This window comes from Gymnoscopelus microlampas, assembly GCF_963454915.1.
Source record: "Gymnoscopelus microlampas genome assembly, chromosome: 7".
Classification (NCBI taxonomy): Eukaryota; Metazoa; Chordata; class Actinopteri; order Myctophiformes; family Myctophidae; genus Gymnoscopelus; species Gymnoscopelus microlampas.
In genome coordinates, this window is record NC_139944.1 from 52046618 (window position 1) to 52069018 (window position 22401).

The 22401-nt window shown below is 39.5% G+C and overlaps 1 protein-coding gene across 1 annotated transcript in view; it reads right to left on the minus strand.

Moving 5' to 3' along the window:
• Positions 1-17543: 17543 nt before the first annotated feature.
• Positions 17544-22401, minus strand: part of LOC311049173 (low-density lipoprotein receptor-related protein 1-like) — a 220935-nt gene continuing 216077 nt past the window's right edge. The window contains exons 86-87 of the mRNA XM_084062652.1: positions 21559-21703; positions 17544-20254 (exon numbers count right to left, since the gene is read on the minus strand). Coding sequence (XP_083918778.1) covers positions 20003-20254; positions 21559-21703 — 397 coding nt within the window. The 3' untranslated portion in view covers positions 17544-20002. The remainder of the gene's footprint in view (positions 20255-21558; positions 21704-22401) is intronic.

The following is a 22401-nucleotide window of genomic DNA, read 5'->3' on the forward strand; positions in this document are numbered from 1 at the left end:
AGTCCAGAGCTGGATGAATGTTAGGGACCAAAAAAAAAGTCACTACCAATCAACTTTAAATTGCCTGAAACGTACTGCTAACAGGTTTTTGGGGGAACATTTTTTTTTTTCGTTTCGGTAGTGTCACTACCGAAACGGAAAAAAAATTACTAAGTCCAGAGCTCGATGAATGTTAGGGACCAAAAAAAAAGTCACTACCAATCAACTTTAAATTGCCTGAAACGTACTCCTAACAGGTTTTTGGGGGAACAATTTTTTTTTTGTTTTCGTCACTCGTCACTTTTCGTCACTACCGAAACGGAAAAAAAAATTCACAAAAAAATCACTACCAATCAGCTTTAAATTGCCTGAAACGTGCTCCTAACAGGTTTTTGGGGGAACAATTTTTTTTCTGTTTTCGTCACTCGTCACTTTTCGTCACTACCGAAACGGAAAAAAAAATCACAAAAAAATCACTACCAATCAGCTTTAAATTGCCTGAAACGTGCTCCTAACAGGTTTTTGGGGGAACAATTTTGTTTCTGTTTTCGTCACTCGTCACTTTGTCACTACCGAAACGGAAAAAAAAATTCACAAAAAAATCACTACCAATCAGCTTTAAATTGCCTGAAACGTGCTCCTAACAATTTTGTTTCTGTTTTCGTCAATCAGCTTTAAATTGCCTGAAACGTGCTCCTAACAGGTTTTTGGGGGAACAATTTTGTTTCTGTTTTCGTCACTCGTCACTTTTTGTCACTACCGAAACGGAAAAAAAAAATCACAAAAAAATCACTACCAATCAGCTTTAAATTGCCTGAAACGTGCTCCTAACAGGTTTTTGGGGGAACAATTTTTTTTCTGTTTTCGTCACTCGTCACTTTTCGTCACTACCGAAACGGAAAAAAAAATCACAAAAAAATCACTACCAATCAGCTTTAAATTGCCTGAAACGTGCTCCTAACAGGTTTTTGGGGGAACACTTTTTTTTCTGTTTTCGTCACTCGTTACTTTTCGTCACTACCGAAACGGGAAAAAAAATCACAAAAAAATCACTACCAATCAGCTTTAAATTGCCTGAAACGTGCTCCTAACAGGTTTTTGGGGGAACATTTTTTTTCTGTTTTCGTCACTCGTCACTTTTCGTCACTACCGAAACGGAAAAAAAAATTCACAGAAAAATCACTACCAATCAGCTTTAAATTGCCTGAAACGTGCTCCTAACAGGTTTTTGGGGGAACAATTTTTTTTCTGTTTTCGTCACTCGTCACTTTTCGTCACTACCGAAACGGAAAAAAAAAATTCACAAAAAAATCACTACCAATCAGCTTTAAATTGCCTGAAACGTGCTCCTAACAGGTTTTTGGGGGAACATTTTTTTTTCTGTTTTCGTCACTCGTCACTTTTCGTCACTACCGAAAAGGAAAAAAAAAATCACAAAAAAATCACTACCAATCAGCTTTAAATTGCCTGAAACGTGCTCCTAACAGGTTTTTGGGGGAACAATTTTTTTTCTGTTTTCGTCACTCGTCACTTTTCGTCACTACCGAAACGTGAAAACAAATTCACAAAAAAATCACTACCAATCAGCTTTAAATTGCCTGAAACGTGCTCCTAACAGGTTTTTGGGGGAACAATTTTTTTTCTGTTTTCGTCACTCGTCACTTTTCGTCACTACCGAAACGGAAAAAAAAAATCACAAAAAAATCACTACCAATCAGCTTTAAATTGCCTGAAACGTGCTCCTAACGGGTTTTTGGGGGAACAATTTTTTTTCTGTTTTCGTCACTCGTCACTTTTCGTCACTACCGAAACGGGAAAAAAAAATCACAAAAAAATCACTACCAATCAGCTTTAAATTGCCTGAAACGTGCTCCTAACGGGCTTTTGGGGGAACATTTTTTTTTCTGTTTTCGTCACTCGTCACTTTTCGTCACTACCGAAACGGAAAAAAAAATTCACAAAAAAATCACTACCAATCAGCTTTAAATTGCCTGAAACGTGCTCCTAACAGGTTTTTGGGGGAACATTTTTTTTTCTGTTTTCGTCACTCGTCACTTTTCGTCACTACCGAAACGGAAAAAAAAAATCACAAAAAAGTCACTACCAATCAACTTTAAATTGCCTGAAACGTACTCCTAACAGGTTTTTGGGGGAACAATTTTTTTTTTCGTTTCGGTAGTGTCACTACCGAAACGGAAAAAAAATTACTAAGTCCAGAGCTCGATGAATGTTAGGGACCAAAAAAAAAGTCACTACCAATCAACTTTAAATTGCCTGAAACGTACTCATAACAGGTTTTTGGGGGATTTTTTTTTTTTTTCGTTTCGGTAGTGTCACTACCGAAACGGAAACATTTTTACTAAGTCCAGAGCTCGATGAATGTTAGGGACCAAAAAAAAAGTCACTACCAATCAACTTTAAATTGCCTGAAACGTACTCCTAACAGGTTTTTGGGGGAACATTTTTTTTTTCGTTTCGGTAGTGTCACTACCGAAACGGAAAAAAAATTACTAAGTCCAGAGCTCGATGAATGTTAGGGACCAAAAAAAAAGTCACTACCAATCAACTTTAAATTGCCTGAAAGGTTGCTTGTTCAAAACCAGCAAAGATATTTTTCCAACTTTTACCTGACTCTTGCACCTCTATCTAATCTTTGACTGAAGAGAACAAAGCAAGGAAGAACCACAGTGGTGCGATGGTGAAGATACAGGACTAACGAACAGAAGGTTTCTAGTTCAAATCCAGCAATAATATTTTCCAATTTTGTACCCGGCTCTCGTACCTGTACCTCTAATCTTTGACTTAACATGCAAGAGAACAGTTTCAGCATAAACCACTGTAGTGCAATGGTTAAGATACAGGGCTGGTAACCGAAAGATTCTTGGTTCAAGTCCAGCAGGGTTTTTTCCAAATTTTGAAAAAAATTATTGTTATTTAGGATATGTTCTAATCAAACATATTAGCTGTTGGGTTTTTTAATTAATTTAGGTCCTTACATTGAAATAATTGGTAGCACTTTACAATAATGACCCGTTATAAAGCATTTATAAACGTTTATAAGTAGTTTGTAGACTATTAACAAATCATTAACAACCTGTTTGTTGACATTCGTAAATGATTACTAAAACCTTTATAACTACAGTTACAAATCATTTGTAAAGTATTAGTAAGTAGTGAACTATTCATGAATAAGCCATTTACATACATCTGTAAAAGATTATTAAATCATTTGTAACGACCCATTCTAAAGCATTTATAAACGTTTATAAGCAGTTTGTAGACTATTAACAAATCATTAACAACCTGTTTATTGACATTCGTAAATGATTACTAAAACCTTTATAACTACGGTTACAAATCATCTATAAAGGTATTAGTAACTATTTGTTGGGGGGAACTAAGTTTGTTGTGACTAGTTCAAAGGGTTTGGAGAGCTGGTAGCAGAATGTCCAGGGCTCGGCTGATCAGGGCGGTATCCTCGAGTGGGGGTCTTCGCGAGGAGCTCGGCTATCCTCTGCCAGGGGGCCCTAGTAACCTATGTCGGTATTGAGTCTTATTACTATGGGTAATTGGGTTGTAAGGCCAATTACCTGTCCAATAGTATTCTTACTGAACTGAAATATGTCTGGACTCCCTTATCCGTCATGGGCTCAGCCTTATATAGTGGCGGTTTGTCCTCGCCATATAAGGACGGCCCTAGGGCATAACCGTTTCATTCGTCATCCATATAATTCTATTCAGGAGGTGCCCGTATAGGGACATCTCCGTAACACTATTCATGAATAAGCCATGTATAATACATCTGTAAATGATTATTAAATCATTTGTAACTGATGTTACATATTATACAAGCTATTGGTAGCTTGTTCATGTTTAAGATATGCTTTGTTAAACATTCCTAAAGTATCTATAAATCCTTAGTACATGTTATTATGTGCCCTATAGTAAAGTGAAGACAGTTCATCATTTACAACTGTCTGTTAATGTGTTTGTTCATGTTTAACATGCTTTGTAAAACATTCCTAAAATATCTATAAATCCTTTGTACATGTTATTATGTGCCCTACAGTAAAGTGAAGACAGTTCATCATTTATGACTGTCTGTTAATGTGGACTTTCTCCTTACCTGTTGCAAACTACCTGGCTTTCATGAATGCAGACACCAAACAATTACTAGAATTATCATTCATGTTAAGCAAATGATGCGTAAGACATTCGTAAAGAGTATGTAAACCATTTGTGGTGTTAGGGACCAAAAAAGTCACTACAAAGTACTACCAATCAACTCTAAATTGCCTGAAACGTACTCCTAACAGGTTTTTGGGGGGACGATTTTGGCCTCCACACTTAGTGATTATTTCGGATTTAACTTTCGTTTCGGTGGTGACCAACTTTCGTTTCGGTAGTTTGATTACAAAATGTAAGTTGTGTAAAAAAGAATCTGACTATACTAAGTTGTTATTTGTTTGTTTAAGTCAGGCTATACTCTACTCAGAGTCATAAGTTTACAAAATGTACAGTGAACGTCTGTGCGGTTTGTCTTCATCACTGAAAATAACGTACATGTAAACTGATAGCATGTGCAGTTGGGGTGAAGAAACACAACCATTTCACTCCTAATAATACCTATTTGATTTGACATCCTGACTTGCTGCTGTAGCTGAGGCTTGAACCTGCTACCTGCGGCTCACTAGTCAGTCACTCTATCCATTCACCTACAGATGTTTCCTTGGAATCTGTGGTTCTGAAACGTTTTGTTGTCAACCCCCCAAATTGACATGTATTTGGGCAGTGGACCCCAATGTGAAAAGATGTAGTGTCAGGGCCCCCCATGAAAAAGATTTATATTTATGCTGTAACACATTTTTTTAAAGTTATTTGTCTTGTTTGTTGTTCAAGTCAAAGCACCAGGAAGGCTGTACTTGTCAGCCATCTGTTAGCTCAATGGGTTGAGACGCAGTATTCATGATCCAGAGGCCATGAGTTCAAATCCCATTGATGTCTTTCCTATGATTCTTTCCTTTGCAGACTGGCTTCCAGAAGATCAACTGAAAACTACCAAGAAGGCTATATTTGTCATCCAACTGTTAGCTCAATGGGTTGAGACGCAGTATACATGATCCAGAGGCCATGAGTTCAAATCCCATTGATGTCTTTCCTATGATTCTTTCCTTTGCAGACTGGCTTCCAGAAGATCAACTGAAAACTACCAGGAAGGCTGTACATGTTAGCCATCTGTTAGCTCAATGGGTTGAGACGCAGTAGTCATGATCCAGAGGCCATGAGTTCAAATCCCATTGATGTCTTTCCTATGATTCTTTCCTTTGCAGACTGGCTTCCAGAAGATCAACTGAAAACTACCAGAAAGGCTGTACTTGTCAGCCATCTGTTAGCTCAATGGGTTGAGACGCAGTATTGATGATCCAGAGGCCATGAGTTCAAATCCCATTGATGTCTTTCCTATGATTCTTTCCTTTGCAGACTGGCTTCCAGAAGATCAATTGAAAACTACCAGGAAGGCTGTACTTGTCAGCCATCTGTTAGCTCAATGGGTTGAGACGCAGTATACATGATCCAGAGGCCAAATCCCACTGGTGTCTTTACTGTGATGCTTTCCTTTGCAGACTAACTTCTAGAAAAACAAGTTAAAACCACCAGGAAACCTGTAACTCTCAGCCAACAGGTTAGCTCAACTGGTAGAGCGTCTGTCCAATAACATGACTTGACTTGAGTGGGTTCGATTCCCACTCGAGTCAAGTGTCCCCGGTATCTTGGGGCAACGGATAAATTGACTGATATCCTTAGTGATGCTTCCCTTTGCAGACTAACTTCTAGAAAACAAGTTAAAACCACCAGGAAATCTGTAAATCTCAGCCAACAGCATAGCTCGACTGGTAGAGCGTCTGTCCAATAACATGACTTGACTTGAGTGGGTTCGATTCCCACTCGAGTCAAGTGTCCCAGGTAACTTGGGGCAACGGATAAATTGACTGATATCGGGGACACATGACTCGGAGTGGGAATCGAACCCACTCAAGTCAGGTCAAGTCATGTTATTGGACAGACGCTCTACCAATTGAGCTAAGCTGTTGGCTGAGAGTTACAGGTTTCCTGGTGGTTTTAACTTGTTTTTCTAGAAGTTAGTCTGCAAAGGGAAGCATCACTAAGGATATCAGTCAATTTATCCATTACCTCAAGTTACCGGGGACACTTGACTCGAGTGGGAATCGAACCCACTCAAGTCAAGTCAAGTCATGTTATTGGACAGACGCTCTACCAGCTGAGCTAAGCTGTTGGCTGAGAGTTACAGGTTTCCTGGTGGTTTTAACTTGTTTTTCTAGAAGTTAGTCTGCAAAGGGAAGCATCACTAAGGATATCAGTCAATTTATCCATTACCTCAAGTTACCGGGGACACTTGACTCGAGTGGGAATCGAACCCACTCAAGTCAAGTCATGTTATTGGACAGACGCTCTACCAGTTGAGCTAAGCTGTTGGCTGAGAGTTACAGGTTTCCTGGTGGTTTTAACTTGTTTTTCTAGAAGTTAGTCTGCAAAGGAAAGCATCACAGTAAAGACACCAGTGGGATTTGAACTCATGGCCTCTGGATCATGTATACTGCGTCTCAACCCATTGAGCTAACAGATGGCTGACAAGTACAGCCTTCCTGGTAGTTTTCAATTGATCTTCTGGAAGCCAGTCTGCAAAGGAAAGAATCATAGGAAAGACATCAATGGGATTTGAACTCATGGCCTCTGGATCATGTATACTGCGTCTCAACCCATTGAGCTAACAGTTGGATGACAAATATAGCCTTCCTGGTAGTTTTCAGTTGATCTTCTGGAAGCCAGTCTGCAAAGGAAAGAATCATAGGAAAGACATCAATGGGATTTGAACTCATGGCCTCTGGATCATGAATACTGCGTCTCAACCCATTGAGCTAACAGATGGCTGACAAGTACAGCCTTCCTGGTGCTTTGACTTGAACAACAAACAAGACAAATAACTTTAAAAAAATGTGTTACAGCATAAATATAAATCTTTTTCATGGGGGGCCCTGACACTACATCTTTTCACATTGGGGTCCACTGCCCAAATACATGTCAATTTGGGGGGTTGACAACAAAACGTTTCAGAACCACAGATTCCAAGGAAACATCTGTAGGTGAATGGATAGAGTGACTGACTAGTGAGCCGCAGGTAGCAGGTTCAAGCCTCAGCTACAGCAGCAAGTCAGGATGTCAAATCAAATAGGTATTATTAGGAGTGAAATGGTTGTGTTTCTTCACCCCAACTGCACATGCTATCAGTTTACATGTACGTTATTTTCAGTGATGAAGACAAACCGCACAGACGTTCACTGTACATTTTGTAAACTTATGACTCTGAGTAGAGTATAGCCTGACTTAAACAAACAAATAACAACTTAGTATAGTCAGATTCTTTTTTACACAACTTACATTTTGTAATCAAACTACCGAAACGAAAGTTGGTCACCACCGAAACGAAAGTTAAATCCGAAATAATCACTAAGTGTGGAGGCCAAAATCGTCCCCCCAAAAACCTGTTAGGAGTACGTTTCAGGCAATTTAGAGTTGATTGGTAGTACTTTGTAGTGACTTTTTTGGTCCCTAACACCACAAATGGTTTACATACTCTTTACGAATGTCTTACGCATCATTTGCTGAACATGAATGATAATTCTAGTAATTGTTTGGTGTCTGCATTCATGAAAGCCAGGTAGTTTGCAACAGGTAAGGAGAAAGTCCACATTAACAGACAGTCATAAATGATGAACTGTCTTCACTTTACTGTAGGGCACATAATAACATGTACAAAGGATTTATAGATATTTTAGGAATGTTTTACAAAGCATGTTAAACATGAACAAACACATTAACAGACAGTTGTAAATGATGAACTGTCTTCACTTTACTATAGGGCACATAATAACATGTACTAAGGATTTATAGATACTTTAGGAATGTTTAACAAAGCATATGTTAAACATGAACAAGCTACCAATAGCTTGTATATATTATGTAACATCAGTTACAAATGATTTAATAATCATTTACAGATGTATTATACATGGCTTATTCATGAATAGTTACTAATACCTTTATAGATGATTTGTAACCGTAGTTATAAAGGTTTTAGTAATCATTTACGAATGTCAATAAACAGGTTGTTAATGATTTGTTAATAGTCTACAAACTGCTTATAAACGTTTATAAATGCTTTAGAATGGGTCGTTACGAATGATTTAATAATCTTTTACAGATGTATATAAATGGCTTATTCATGAATAGTTCACTACTTACTAATACTTTACAAATGATTTGTAAGGTTTTAGTAATCATTTACGAATGTCAACAAACAGGTTGTTAATGATTTGTTAATAGTCTACAAACTACTTATAAACGTTTATAAATGCTTTATAACGGGTCATTATTGTAAAGTGCTACCAAATAATTAGTGTCTATAAGGTTGTCAGTCAGTACATCCATACGTAAACTTCTCTCTGATTATCTGCAATGAGTTTCACTGAAAAATATATATCAATCATGGCATAAAGCATATCATATTCATGAACAATTATAAGCTGAAAACAAATAGTTATCAACTACATTCAGTTTGTTTTAACTGATATTACACAGTTTGACTTTGACTGAAATTTATATTGAATTGACGCCAACCACTTCCATTCAATGTCTTTGTTACAACATAAAAACCTCATGTCATACTATGCTATGTTCAATATAACCATCAATATAGTAAAAGAAATACCTCACTACATAGTATCCCATGACAACATACTGTAATATAATACTGTCAAAAAACATGAAAAGATGGGTTTTGATTTCAAGACATCTTTATTGACACAAATGCATATGAAAATCTGTCAAAAAGATTTCTATTGTGGTCCTCTTTTGTTGTGTGTGTGTGTGTGTGTGTGTGTGTGTGTGTGTGTGTGTGTGTGTGTGTGTGTGTGTGTGTGTGTGTGTGTGTGTGTGTGTGTGTGTGTGTGTGTGTGTGTGTGTGTGTGTGTGTGTGTGTGTGTCTCTCTCTGTTGGGAGGAGAGCAGATATACTTATTACAGAAAAACAAAATCAATAATAAATTAATTAATACAATTTCCAATTAACCATACAACTAAAATAACATTAAAGGTAGGCTAAGTGATATGTTTTGGGCATTGTCTTAGTTTTTGTTAAAAAGGTTAAAGTACTATATTCTGATAGTAATCGTTGCTACAGAGCGTTTGTTCGGTCACATGGGTCTCTCCAGCTCTTTAGTAAACAGTACATTTTCAGGTAGGTGACAAAACTTCAGGAGAGAGCACTGAAAATGCATTTTCTGTTTAATAAAGAGCTGGAGAGACATGGGAGACTCCTTTTTCAGAACAAACACTCTATACTGTAGCAATGAGTACTAATCAGAATATAGACCTATTTAACACTTATTTTAATCAAAGTAAATCACTTACCCTACCTTTAACAATATACCTGTTTTTAATCTCAAATAGTGTTGTTTTGTGGTGTCTTGTCCTTTGATAACTCAGGCAGGGTGTGGTGTTAGGGTTAAAGTCTTACCCTCTGGTAACATTCTGGCAGGGTGTGGTGTTAGGGTAGCCTGGCATTGGCTAGACTGATAACGTGGATTCACTCTAACGTTCCACCCCGGTATCAGTCTGAACTTCGGCCCATAGGGAGCGAGTAAGAGAAATCAGAAAATTATTTTGATGCTTTTCACTGTTGTATGGACAGCAGAAACGCAGTCACTGATTGGCCCGATCATTTTCTGATTTCTCATACTCGCTCCCGAAGTCCAGACTGATGCAGGGAGGAACGTGAGAGTGAATCCACGTTATCAGTCTGGCCAATGCCAGGCTAGTGTTAGGGTAGTGTCAGGGTATATTTTTGTGGTGTTAGGGTGGTGTCAGGGAATATATTCTTGTGGTGCTAGGGTTAAATTCTTACCCTCTGGTAGCATTCAACCAGGGTGTGCATGGTCTATAGAAGGTGGAGTTCCCTGCATCAGGATCCTGATCCACTCCCTCAACAATGGATCCACACTGAGGTCAAACACAAAGGTCATAGGTCACAAACCGATGCACACAGTGATATTTATAATCCATTCATTTCACTGTTGCTCTTTGAACAGTAGAATAATGAACAGACATAGACAGAGCAACCAGAGCGGTCACTATTGTAGTTTAGCGCCCACCTGTGGTATGTTGGGTCAACTACGGTCCTTTGTGTGTGATTCAGATTGCACCTCTAATGTACAACTGTGTTCAAAGAAGTTAACAGAGGTGGAAAGTAACTAAGTACTTCAGTACTGTACTTAAGTAACACTTTTAGGTATTTATTCTATTCTATTCTGTTGGAAACATTCGCCGTAAAACAGCCGATCTACAAGCTCACAACGCATCACAGAGATTTGGTGCAGAGGGAAAAATGAACAGAACCAAGTACAGAGCCAAAGGTCAAGTTTTCTAAGTATTGAGGGTTTAAGTGGTTAAATGTCTGAAAATACACATTAACATGAATTCAACACAACACTGATGAAAGTGCTGTCAAACAAGTCTATGAAGCTATCTGTGAAATCTATGAGAAAGTTTGATCTGCGACACAATGTTATCTGTACATTGAAACTATAGGATACCAGGTAAACACTGAACCTAGTATCTGTCTAAATTACATGCTATCTAAATTACATTTTTAACATTGACGTCAAGAAAAAACAGCCTAAGTAACAAACACATGAGAACAAATGACCAGGATGTGTCTGCATGGTCGTCATATCTATGTCAGTCACTATACTGTAGCATCAATGGAGCAGAATGTGAAGGGTCTCACGCTCTCTTCTCCTCCAGGCTAGTGTGTTAGTCCAGTGGTTCTCAACCTTTTCAGGCCATGACCCGCCATAATAATCATATTTCTGGGGACCCCCACCCTGATAAGCATTTGGAATTGTAGGAGTTACTTCTTTCTTATATTATTTGTCAATTTGGCCAATGTTTGACATGTTTTTATAGTATAGTTTGTTGATTCATTTTGATGGAGTAATGGTCTTTTTCTTTCTTTCTTTCTTTGCAGGTATTAAACTAGCTGGGGACCCCGAGAACCACTTTGTTAGTCGACCAGCCGCAGCCCACTTTGTAGTTACTAATGGTTACTAATGTAAGCTGGTTATGGTGTAAATACTGAGTGAAGGAGTACAGGGAGAGTGAAGTGCTAAGGGCTGAGGCTCAGTCTGAAGAGGTGAGTCTTCAGATTATGAGTATGACAGAACATTGGGAGTGAGTTTGCAGTTCTAACTGCAATGGGGAGTTCATTCCTCAGTTTGGGAGTCAGAGGGGAGACGAGTCTGGGACGTGTGGAGCGTTTTCCCGGATGTTTTAGAGAAGGTTCTGACAGCTTCCCTGTGTTAGCTGATCTGCGTGAGCAGGGAGGGGTTGTAGGGTTGGATCAGGCTTCTTGAAGATATGGGGGGACTATGACTTTGGTTGCTTTATAGGCCAGCATCAGTGTTTTGTACTCGGTGCAGGCAGCAACTGGTAGCCAATGGAGGGAGCTAAAAAGGTGGGAGAACTGAAAACTAGTTAGCTAGTTGAAGACCAGGCATGCTTTATTTGATGGGGCTTAAGTACACATGCCGGGAGGCCAGTAAGGAGCGAGTTACAGTAGTCAAGTTTTGATATGACTGAAGGAACTGGGTCTGATCCTTCCAATGTTATAGAGAGTAAACCTACAGGATGGAGTGGCCGCTGCAATGTGTGCCTTGAATGAGAGCTGACTGTCAACAGGACAACATCTCCATCTGAAAATGTTTTGTGCCAGGGACTCCCAGAAGCAAATATTTGAATTATTATTTGTGCTTAAAAATATATATTCAAAAATATGCACACATTTTCAAGATTTTTCAAAAATAGCAGATCTACAAGTTCATAGCGGGGCACTCTGTGCCGCGCTATGAGCTTGTATATCTGCTATTTTTGACTAGCCAAAGCTAAGTGCTTAAAATGATTGTGACTCTATGTTAACACATTTTGCTGGGGACCCCCTGGTACCCCCCCCCAAGGACCACTTGTGGACCCAGGACCACTGGTTGAGAACCACTGGTCTATGGACAAAGTGAGATCCAGCATGGGGCAGGACTTACCTGGGAAGAAGAGAAGCTCGGTCTTGTCTGGATTCAGCTTGGGTGGTGAGAAGACAAGACATCCACTGTGAGATGTCAGCCAGACATGCAGCGAGGCTCTTCAACCTGAGTGGCAGAGGGTGGAGAGAGAAACAGAGTGTTTACAACTGTTACAATCAACCAATAGTAAGGAGTATAAGGATCAGATCCTAGATCCTAGATCAGTGACTAGGGCTGTCATGATCAGGAAATTCCACTTGACGATTAATTGTCTTACAAATAATTGAGATTAACACATTTATCATCTTTTTTTCTGTGAACGTTGAAATATATAAATTACATTTATGTTTAGCTTTTAGGCTTTGTAAACAAAAATTGCAGATGGCAAATCTTTTAAATATAAGAAGAAATTAATGATACCAATAATCCCCAAAAAATAATATACTATGGCCGATAGAAGGTGGAGTTCTCTGCATCAGGATCCTGATCCACTCCCTCAAAATGGATCCACACTGAGGTCAAACACAAAGGTCATAGGTCACAAACCGATGCACACAGTGATATTTATAATCCATTCATTTCACTGTTGCTCTTTTACAACAGTAGAATAATGATCAGATCCTACAGACATAGACAGAGCAGCCAGAGCGGTCACACTGGGGCCTGTGGGGTGGTGGGGAAGATTATTATAGTTTTAGCGCCCACCTGTGGTATGGGTCAACTACGGCCCTTCGTGAGGGATTCAGATTGCACCTCTAGTTAACAACTAACATTGTGTGCGCGCGCACACACACACACACAAACACACCCTGCACAAGGGCCGTAACGCTACTCTAAAAGCGCCTTCTAAATCCTAACCTACTTTTTCAGAAAATCTTTTTTTTCCAAAAATAAAACAAATATCTAAAATGACACAATGCTTTAACGGTTTCAATGGGTTAACCACTTGAACCCTATTTAGCATCCCTATTCTGGTGGAAACATTAGCCGTAAAACAGCCGATCTACAAGCTCACAACACATCCCAGACATTTGGTGTAGAGGGAACAATTAACAGAACCAAGTACAAAGCCAAAGGTCAGGTTTTCTAAGTATTGAGAGTTTAAGTGGTTAAATGTATGAAAATACACATTAACTTTCGTTTCGGTAGTGACCAACTTTCGTTTCGGTAGTGACCCAATGGTGAAAAAATAAATTTACTAAGTCCAGAGCTCAATGAATGTTAGGGACCAAAAAAAGTGTCACTACAAAGTACTACCAATCAACTCTAAATTGCCTGAAACGTACTCCTAACAGGTTTTCGGGGGGACGATTTTGGCCTCCACACTTCGTTTCGGTTTCGTTTCGGTAGTGACCCAATGGTGAAAAAATAAATTTGGGGTGTGTCTGCATGGTCGTCATATCTAGGTCAGTCACTATACTGTAGCATTAATGGAGCAGAATGTGAAGGGTCTCACGCTCTCTTCTCCTCCAGGCTAGTGTGTTAGTCCAGTGGTTCTCAACCTTTTCAGGCCGTGACCCCCCATAATAATCATATTTGAACTGGGCACCCCCCACACTGACGAGCACTTAGTTGAGACATTCAATTTAGTTTGACTCGGTTCCAAGGACAAATATTGTGAATATAGCAGATCTACTAGCTCACAATGTCTCGCACTCGCAACGCCGATCTACAAGCTCACAACGTGAGGCGCTGTGAGCTTGTAGATCGGCTATTTTCAAAATGTTTGCTTCTTTCTTATATTATTTGACAATTTGACCATTTTTTTTGTTGATTCATTTTGATGGAGTAATGGTTTCTTTTCTTTCCTTCATTTTTTCGTAGGTATTAAAATAGCTGGGGACCCCCCCAAAATCATGTGGGGACCCACAGATTGAGAACCACTGTCTCAGTCGACCAGCCACGGCCCACTTTGTAGTTACTAATATCAGCTGGTTAAGGTGGAAATACTGAGTGAAGGAGTATGGGGAGAGTGAAGTGCTAAGGGCTGAGGTTCAGTCTGAAGAGGAGAGTCTTCAGACTATGACGGAACTCAGATAGAGAGGCCTGTAAGGGACGCGCACCGGATTTTTTACTTAATTTCGGCTGTTTTTTTTTAAACGGCCGGCCAGGTTGCCCTGGAATGGAGAGGCCTTTCTGGAATTGTCCAGAAATTGAGGAAGGGTCTGATCCTTCCAATGTTATAGAGTGTAAACCTACAGGATCGAGTGGCCGCTGCAACGTGTGCCTTGAATGAGAGCTGACTGTCAACAGGACAACACCAAGGTTCTGAATGAGAGCTGACTGTCAACAGGACAACACCAACAGAAGCCACCGGGGAGTTAGTTGTCTTTGGACATAGTGAGATCCTGCATGGGCAGGACTTACCTGGGAAGAAGAGAAGCTCGGTCTTGTCTGGGTTCAGTTTAACCCATTTAGATCGGGAAAGCATCTGTCATTTTAGATTTTAACCACTTCTGCAAATCTTTGAATATATATTTTTAAGCGAACATTTGTAACTCAAATCTTTGCTTCTGGGGGATTCTACAAATGTCAGTTTAAAAAAAAAACGCATGTTGCTATAATCAGTGGTTCTCAAACTTTTTCATGTCAAGTACCCCCAACATTATATGTATTTGGCCGCGGACCCCCATCTCAAAATATATTGTTCCAGGGACCCCTAGAAGCAATGATTTGAGTTACAAATGTTTGCTTTAAAAATATATTCAAAGATTTGCTCACATTTTCACGATTTTACAAAAATAGCTGATATACAAGCTCATAGTGCCACGCTATGAGCTTGTATATCTGCTATTTTTGAATACCATAAAATAATGGTTAAAGTGGTTACACAGATGCGTTCCCGGTCTTAATGAGTGAAGGTGGTGAGAAGACAAGACATCCACTGAGATGTCAGCCAGACATGCAGCGAGGCTCTTCAACCTGAGTGTCAGAGGGTGGAGAGAGAAACAGAGTGTCAGTGGTGTAAAGTAACTAAGTACATTTACTCCAGTTCTGTACTTCAGAACACTTTTGATGCATTTTTACTTTACTGGAGTTTTTCCCATTTTCAGTACTTTTACTTCTACTCCACTACATCTCAGAGGCAAATATTGTACTTTTACTCCACTACAATTATTTGAAAACTTTAGTTACTATAGATACTTGTAGATTTTGATCATTATTACAACACATACATTAACCACTTCAGTCCTATATACATTTCGGCCACTTGAAAATAGCAGATCTACAAGCTCACAATGCGTTGTGATGCAACACATTGTGAGCTTGTAGATCGGCTATTTTCAAATGGTTCTTATACATTTTGAACTTGTGAAATGGGACATTCTGCATAATGAGTACTGTTACTTATGTACGTTAAGTACATTTTTATACCGATAATTTTGTACTTTTACTTCCTTTTGTACTTTTTAATTCCAGACTTTTACATGTAACAGAGTATTTCTATATTGCAGTGTTGATACTTTTAATTAAGTAAAACATTTGAGTACTTTTTCCACCACTGCAGAGTGTTTACAACTGTTACAATCAACCAATAGTAAGGAGTATAAGGATCAGATCCTAGATCAAAGAGGTTTGGTGTAGGGAAAAAAAAGAGCAGACCAAGTACAGAGTGGGTCAAGTTTACTTAGTATGGACTGTTTATGTGGTTAAAAGTCTGAAAACACACATTAAAATGAATCCAACACTGATGACAGTGCTGTCAAACAAGTCTATGAGGCTATCTATGAAAAGATGATATTCTATACAATATATATTGGGGGTCCCTGCTTTATCTCTCTGAAAACGTTGAAGACCCCTGTGCTAGAGAACTCAGTACCCCACCTGCCTAGGTCCTGGAATGGCTGTGGTATTCCATTCATTCCATGTATTCCATATACACAGCCATAGATCACTCCTACTACCCTCCTGTGTCGGTGAAATGTACCACAGCCTTCTAGGGCTATAAAGGCTCTATACTTTAACTAAATGTCATTACAGTTCTCTGATAGCGTCCATACTCACTCAGAAACGTGTTGAAATGTCTCACACACTCTCTTCTCCTCCAGGCTAGTGTGTTAGCTGACCAGCCACAAGTCCATCTTGTAGTTATTATTAATGTCAGCTGGTTATGGTAGAAATACTGAGTGAAAACCCAGCTCCAAAGACACAAACATGCTGATACATCCACACTGATATTAATCCCTAGCTCTTCCTTTACCAGATTATTGAATTCATAAACATCTCTGTTTTCACCTGTTTCTCTCACTCTCTCAGACTGTCTTTCTTCCTGCTTTTTTTGTCCCACCCCCTGTCAGAACCTTCTATGTTGACTAGAGTTGATTGACAGCAGGATGCCCAATGACATTGCTTCCATGAGCTTGGAATAAATGACCAATAGCTGCATGTCTGCTCCCTAGTGGGTCTGGTGCTTTAGCCAACTAGTTTGTGCAACTGCAAGTGAAACTTCAAACCTAGTTTCAAAACCCCATTGGGACACTTTGCTTTGATTGTCTTTGATGTTAGAAGACAAGTTAACAAGCAGCTTGTCGAATAAATCTGGAATCATTTTATTAAATAATGGGTAAAGATGTAAGAGTCAGGTAAAAGTTGGAGAAATATCCTAATTGGATTTGAACCGGGAAACCTCTGGTTGCAAGCACTGTATCTAAACCACAGCACCACAGTGGTTCTTATTTACTCTGTTCACTTGCGTGGTCCTTCATTAAAAGATTAGATAAAGGTAAAAGCGCCAGGTAAAAGTTAGAAAGATGTCCTGGCTGGTTTTGAACTCAGGACCCTCTGTGTTCAAGGCCTGTATCTTATCCACTGCTCCACCATGGTTCATACCTTCTCTGGTCTCTTGCACGTTCTTTATTGAAAGATTAGATCAAGGTGCAAGAGTCAAGTTGAAAAATGGGTTGAAAAACTCAGGACCCTCTGTGTGCAAGGCCTGTATCTTAACCACCATGGTTCATACTTTTTAGCCTGCCAAAGTTTGTACTTTTTTCCCTTTAAATGTCCATTGACAATAGCCTGGTTCCAGACTGGACTTCTCTCCCTCCTTTACTGTGAACATGTTTGCCTGAAAACGAATCTTTGAAATGTTTCATAGCTTTAGAAATATACCCCTTTAAAAGTTTTGGCACCTCAAGAAACACTTTCACCTAGAAACTTTTTACTTTGAAATTTTAGATTTTAGCGTTAGGCTTTTCAAAAATAGCAGATATACAAGCTCACAGCGCGTCACTTTGTGCCGCGCTGTGTGCTTGTACATCTGCTATTTTTTAATCTTGGTCTTGAAAGTGTTGAATAATAATTATTATTATTTTTTGAATAAAGTAAAGTTGAATGTCTGCATTGAATGTTCTAATAGTGACCGGCTTGCTGTACATTATCCCTTATACACCAGTAAAAAGAAGACAAGGATATGTGCTTGTTTTCTGTACAGTTTTTAAAATTTTATTTATAACAATATCTGTTATTTTGTTTGCAAAGTACTCCAGCAAAAATTAAAACATTATTCTCTTAAAAAAAAAAAAAAGTCTGAGCCTCCATGCATTGTGTACTATAAAAGCTATGTGTCATTTTTCATTAAAAAAAAAGGACTAATCAAAACAACAAACAATAAAAGAAAAACGCACATATGATTTTGCAAAAATGTTCTTTAGGTAAAATGATTGTACTCTTCTCTCAATTAAAAGACAAAACATAGATCAAAAAAATAACACTTGCAGACAGATAAGCACAAAAAAAATAATGAGTTGTTATTCTAGTTACATTAAAGATTGTTATTTTTTTTTTCTCACATGCATTAAGATATGGCTGACCACCTTCTGACAGAAGCAGCATTTTGGGACAGAGGCTGAGGCTTAAAAGACACGTCAGAGCAACCAGAACGGTTAGCATTAGCAGCAGCAGGGCACAAAGGATAGGGGGGATAGCGGGGGGTTGGGGGGCACAGCTAAGGAGAAACACGGGGGAATGCTGGGGGGGGGACTGACTGAGAAATGTACTCAACCACTCTCAAACTGGCGTCCCTATTTTGGGTACATCATTATAGGCGAAAATCTCCAAAAATGGCCTCGAATAAATAGCTTATCTACAAGCTCACCACGCGTCACAAAATGCGTCGCGTTGAGAGCTTTTAGATCAGCTATTTTCGCTTTGCGACACTGTTGTACGACAAAGTACAACAAAACAGGCGTAAGTGGTTAAAATTGAGCCATTACAAAAAACGCTAAAGCACAGACAAAAAGGCAGAAACATCACCTACGGGACAAGACCAGATGTATATTATCTTAGTCTTCACAGAAATCAACCCCAAGAAATTATGAGACGCAAAAAAAAAACAAAAAAAAAAGGACCCAACTCAATCCTTTTTCCTTTCACTGTCGCCATAACTGTAGCGTTCCTCTGTGTCAACACGAACGGAGGAACACCCCTGTAACAGTCAACTCAAGGCTTGTTCAGGACGTTGATACTTCTTCCCATGACCACTCATCAAAGTATTCTGTGGTTATGTCCCCTTAATCATTATTATTAGTGCTGGCCTGCTGTGGCCCTATAGTGGGCACCTCATCACTGAAGTGCCCACCCCGCGGAAGCATTCACCTTCACCACCAGCCTGGAAATCCAACCATTCCAGATTCTCTTGATTGTTGTGGCTAAATTTATGCTCGACTCGCCGAAAATAACCGACATGATTTTTCAACTTGAAAATCAGTTATTTCAGTTGAGCGACGCGGCCGTACGACAAGGTATAATTTAGGCGATACACCTCTATCTACCACTCTGTCTGGAATGTCTTCTACATATCATTCGTTTCATCGTACTCCAACTTCCATCAGACACTGACATAATGCCTCTCATCCTCTCATTTCAACAACACTTGAGCCTTAAAAGGAAAAACGTAGCCCATTTTCAACCCAAATCTCATTTTTTCTGATGTGAGATCGATATCATAATGTGGCAAAAGGAAAATACAAAAATGGCTTCTGTGCATTTCTCTGTGAAATGTTGACGTCGCAAACCATCATCGGGCGAACATTCCATACGATTTGATGATGTGAAGCGACGCGTTTGATGTCATCGTTTGGCGACGTCAACATTTTGCGGAGAAATACACATGAAGACATAAGGGATAACATTGATCCCCACACATCCTCAGAACAATGGGATGTAAGGTTGAAAATCGACAAAGTTTACCCTCCAACATCATACAGGATGTAATAAAAAACAAACATACATCGACCTGCTTTACATCTTACGGCATAGGTGCATACGCTACACCGCAAAACATGAATTCTGTGCAAGGAAGAAAACACAATCATTTCATGAACATTGTTCTCTGAGAAAATTATATGGAAATACTGTAGTTGCCACCTGGTATTGACATTTTAACACGTGCTGCTATACACAAACGGTGCAATAATAAATCTGTCTCACACAACCAAACTGTCATCAAGACAACATTGGTACCGTTTTTTTTTTAGAAAACTTTGAGTATTACCTTCCCCGCTCAAAGTCTCAACACAAACAACAAACAGTTGGCACTGGTGAAATGGAACAATGTATTTTTCTTTTCTCTATACAATTCATACAAAAATAAAAAATTAAAATTGCTCCGATGATTAACATCTTTTTCTTCAAATTTTTCTTGTTTCCATTTCATTTTGCACAGAGGTAGTGGCTATTTAGGTAAAAGGGGAAGAGGACGAAGTGTAAATTAAAAATCTCTCATAGAAAATGTTATTCTTCTTTTTTTCGTTGACCAGAGGAAATCTCAAAAGAACAAAATATAATACTGCAATCACATACAAAAGTAGTCCTTCATTTTTGTACATTTTATACAGTGTTCGCGCTTTTTTTTTGTCAATTCTTTTCTTTAAGTTTTCACCTCTCTCTCTTTTTTTTTTTTTCTTTTTCTTTTCTTTTTAAAAGGCAAAAAAGAGGGGGCCATGTGTTGGGGGGGGCGTAGAGTGACCCCCAGGGGGCCAGTCGACAGTCTAGGTCAGTGGGTCCACCGGGCTCCTCGTCCCCCCGCGACAGAAGCTCCTTCTTTTCGTCCGTGCTGGCCAGGGAGTTGCGGCTGTTCTGGCCTCCCATGTACAGAGTGGCGTATACCGGGTTGGTGAAGTTGGTTGGCTGGGAGAGGAGGAGAGAGAGACGACCACATCACAACATTAGATCAATGGCTCAACGTTGGTACAACATTAGATCAACTTTTCCATCTCTTTTAACCCATTGAGACCTGAAGCCGATTCTACATGTTTCCTAAATCTCAACAGTATTCTGAAAAACGTATGTTTCTATATCAGTGGTTCTCAATCTTTTTCATGTCAAGGACCCCCAAAATTTTATGTATTTGGCCGCGGGGCCCCCATCAAAATATTTTGTTCCAGGGACCCCCAGAAGCAAAGATTTGAGTTAAAAATGTTCGCTTTAAAAATATATATATTTCAAAGATTTGCACACATTTTCACGATTTTTCAAAAATAGCAGATCTACAAGCTCGTAGCGCGGCACTCGGTGCCGCACTATGAGCTTGTATATCTGCTATTTTTGAATAGCCCAAAGTGTAAAATAATGCTTTTTAGCTCAAATCTAAAAATGTCACAGTTCCAGGTCTTAATGGGTTAAACATACTAGTGTTTGTATTTGTTAATGAATTTGTTTATTAAGCTTAATGTGCAACATTGTTTTCTCACTCAACAGTAAACACACCAACATACAGTATAAGTGTATACAGGGTATCTGCACATCTATAAAGTTACAATTTAAAGGGATAGTTCACCCCCAAAAAAAATTCTATCGATAACTCACCCCATGGAGACTTGAATTCATGGATATTTTTGGGCGGTGCAACCGCCCCTATATGTGAGGTTTGGACATCGACCCAATTGCACCCCCCCAACCCTGCGCTGTGATTGGCCACCATTGTACCCCCCTAACCCTGCACCGTGATTGGCCACCATGACTCTATTCAGGACTGTGATTGGCTAGAAACACATGACACATGTGCATAGCTCTATAAATAGGACTATGCACCTAAAAAAAAAAATTTTATGTTTTTTTTAAAGTGAATCACTTCCATCACTGTGATGACCACTGTGACCACACCGCCCACTTCACACTGGGTGTGATTTTTTTGTTTTTGTCACATTGCCAAGCTAATAATTTGATGACCAGCGGACCGGTCATCAAATTATTGGCTTAGGAATGAGACAAAAACAAAAACATAACCATGAATTATTATTTTCATGAAACCATGAAAAAAAATGGTAATACAGTAAGACCATTACTACATCAAAAGTAACCAACAAACTATACTATTTTATGCTTTTGACACTGGCTTTGGCAACGTAAACATAATTATGATTTCTCATGCCAATGAAGCTCTGTTGAGTTGAACAGAATTGAATTGTGTTATCTATTTATTTATTTCCTACCTTGTCCGGGTCTAACGTGAAGTCTGCGTCCAGCAGTTCCCCGGCGTCGTCGTCGGGCTCGCCCTCGTAGATCTTGTAGGCGGGGTTACCGATCTCAACGTTCATGGCCCCGTTGGTCATCCTCTGGTGCTGGAAGCCCTTGGCCCTACAGGGGGGGTCAAGAAAGATCAAGTTAAAGCAGATCCTTGCTCGGCCACCAGGTGTTTTGTAGGAGCGTATACAACAACGCAAGCGAGGGGCAGCATGGTCACATCATGGTCACATCATGGTCACATTATGGTCACATTATGGTCATATCATGGTCACATCATGGTCACATCATGAGGTCACATCATGGTCACATTATGGTCACATCATGGTCACATCATGAGGTCATATCATGGTCACATCATGGTCACATCATGAGGTCACATCATGGTCACATCATGGGGTCACATCATGAGGTCACATCATGGTCACATCATGGTCACATCATGAGGTCACATCATGAGGTCACATCATGGTCACATCATGAGGTCACATCATGGTCACATCATGAGGTCACATCATGGTCACATCATGGTCACATCATGAGGTCACATCATGAGGTCACATCATGGTCACATCATGAGGTCACATCATGAGGTCACATCATGAGGTCACATCATGGTCACATCATGAGGTCACATCATGGTCACATCATGAGGTCACATCATATGGTCACATCATGAGGTCACATCATGGTCACATCATGAGGTCACATCATGGTCACATCATGAGGTCACATCATGAGGTCACATCATGGTCACATCATGGTCACATCATGAGGTCACATCATGGTCACATCATGTTCACATCATGAGG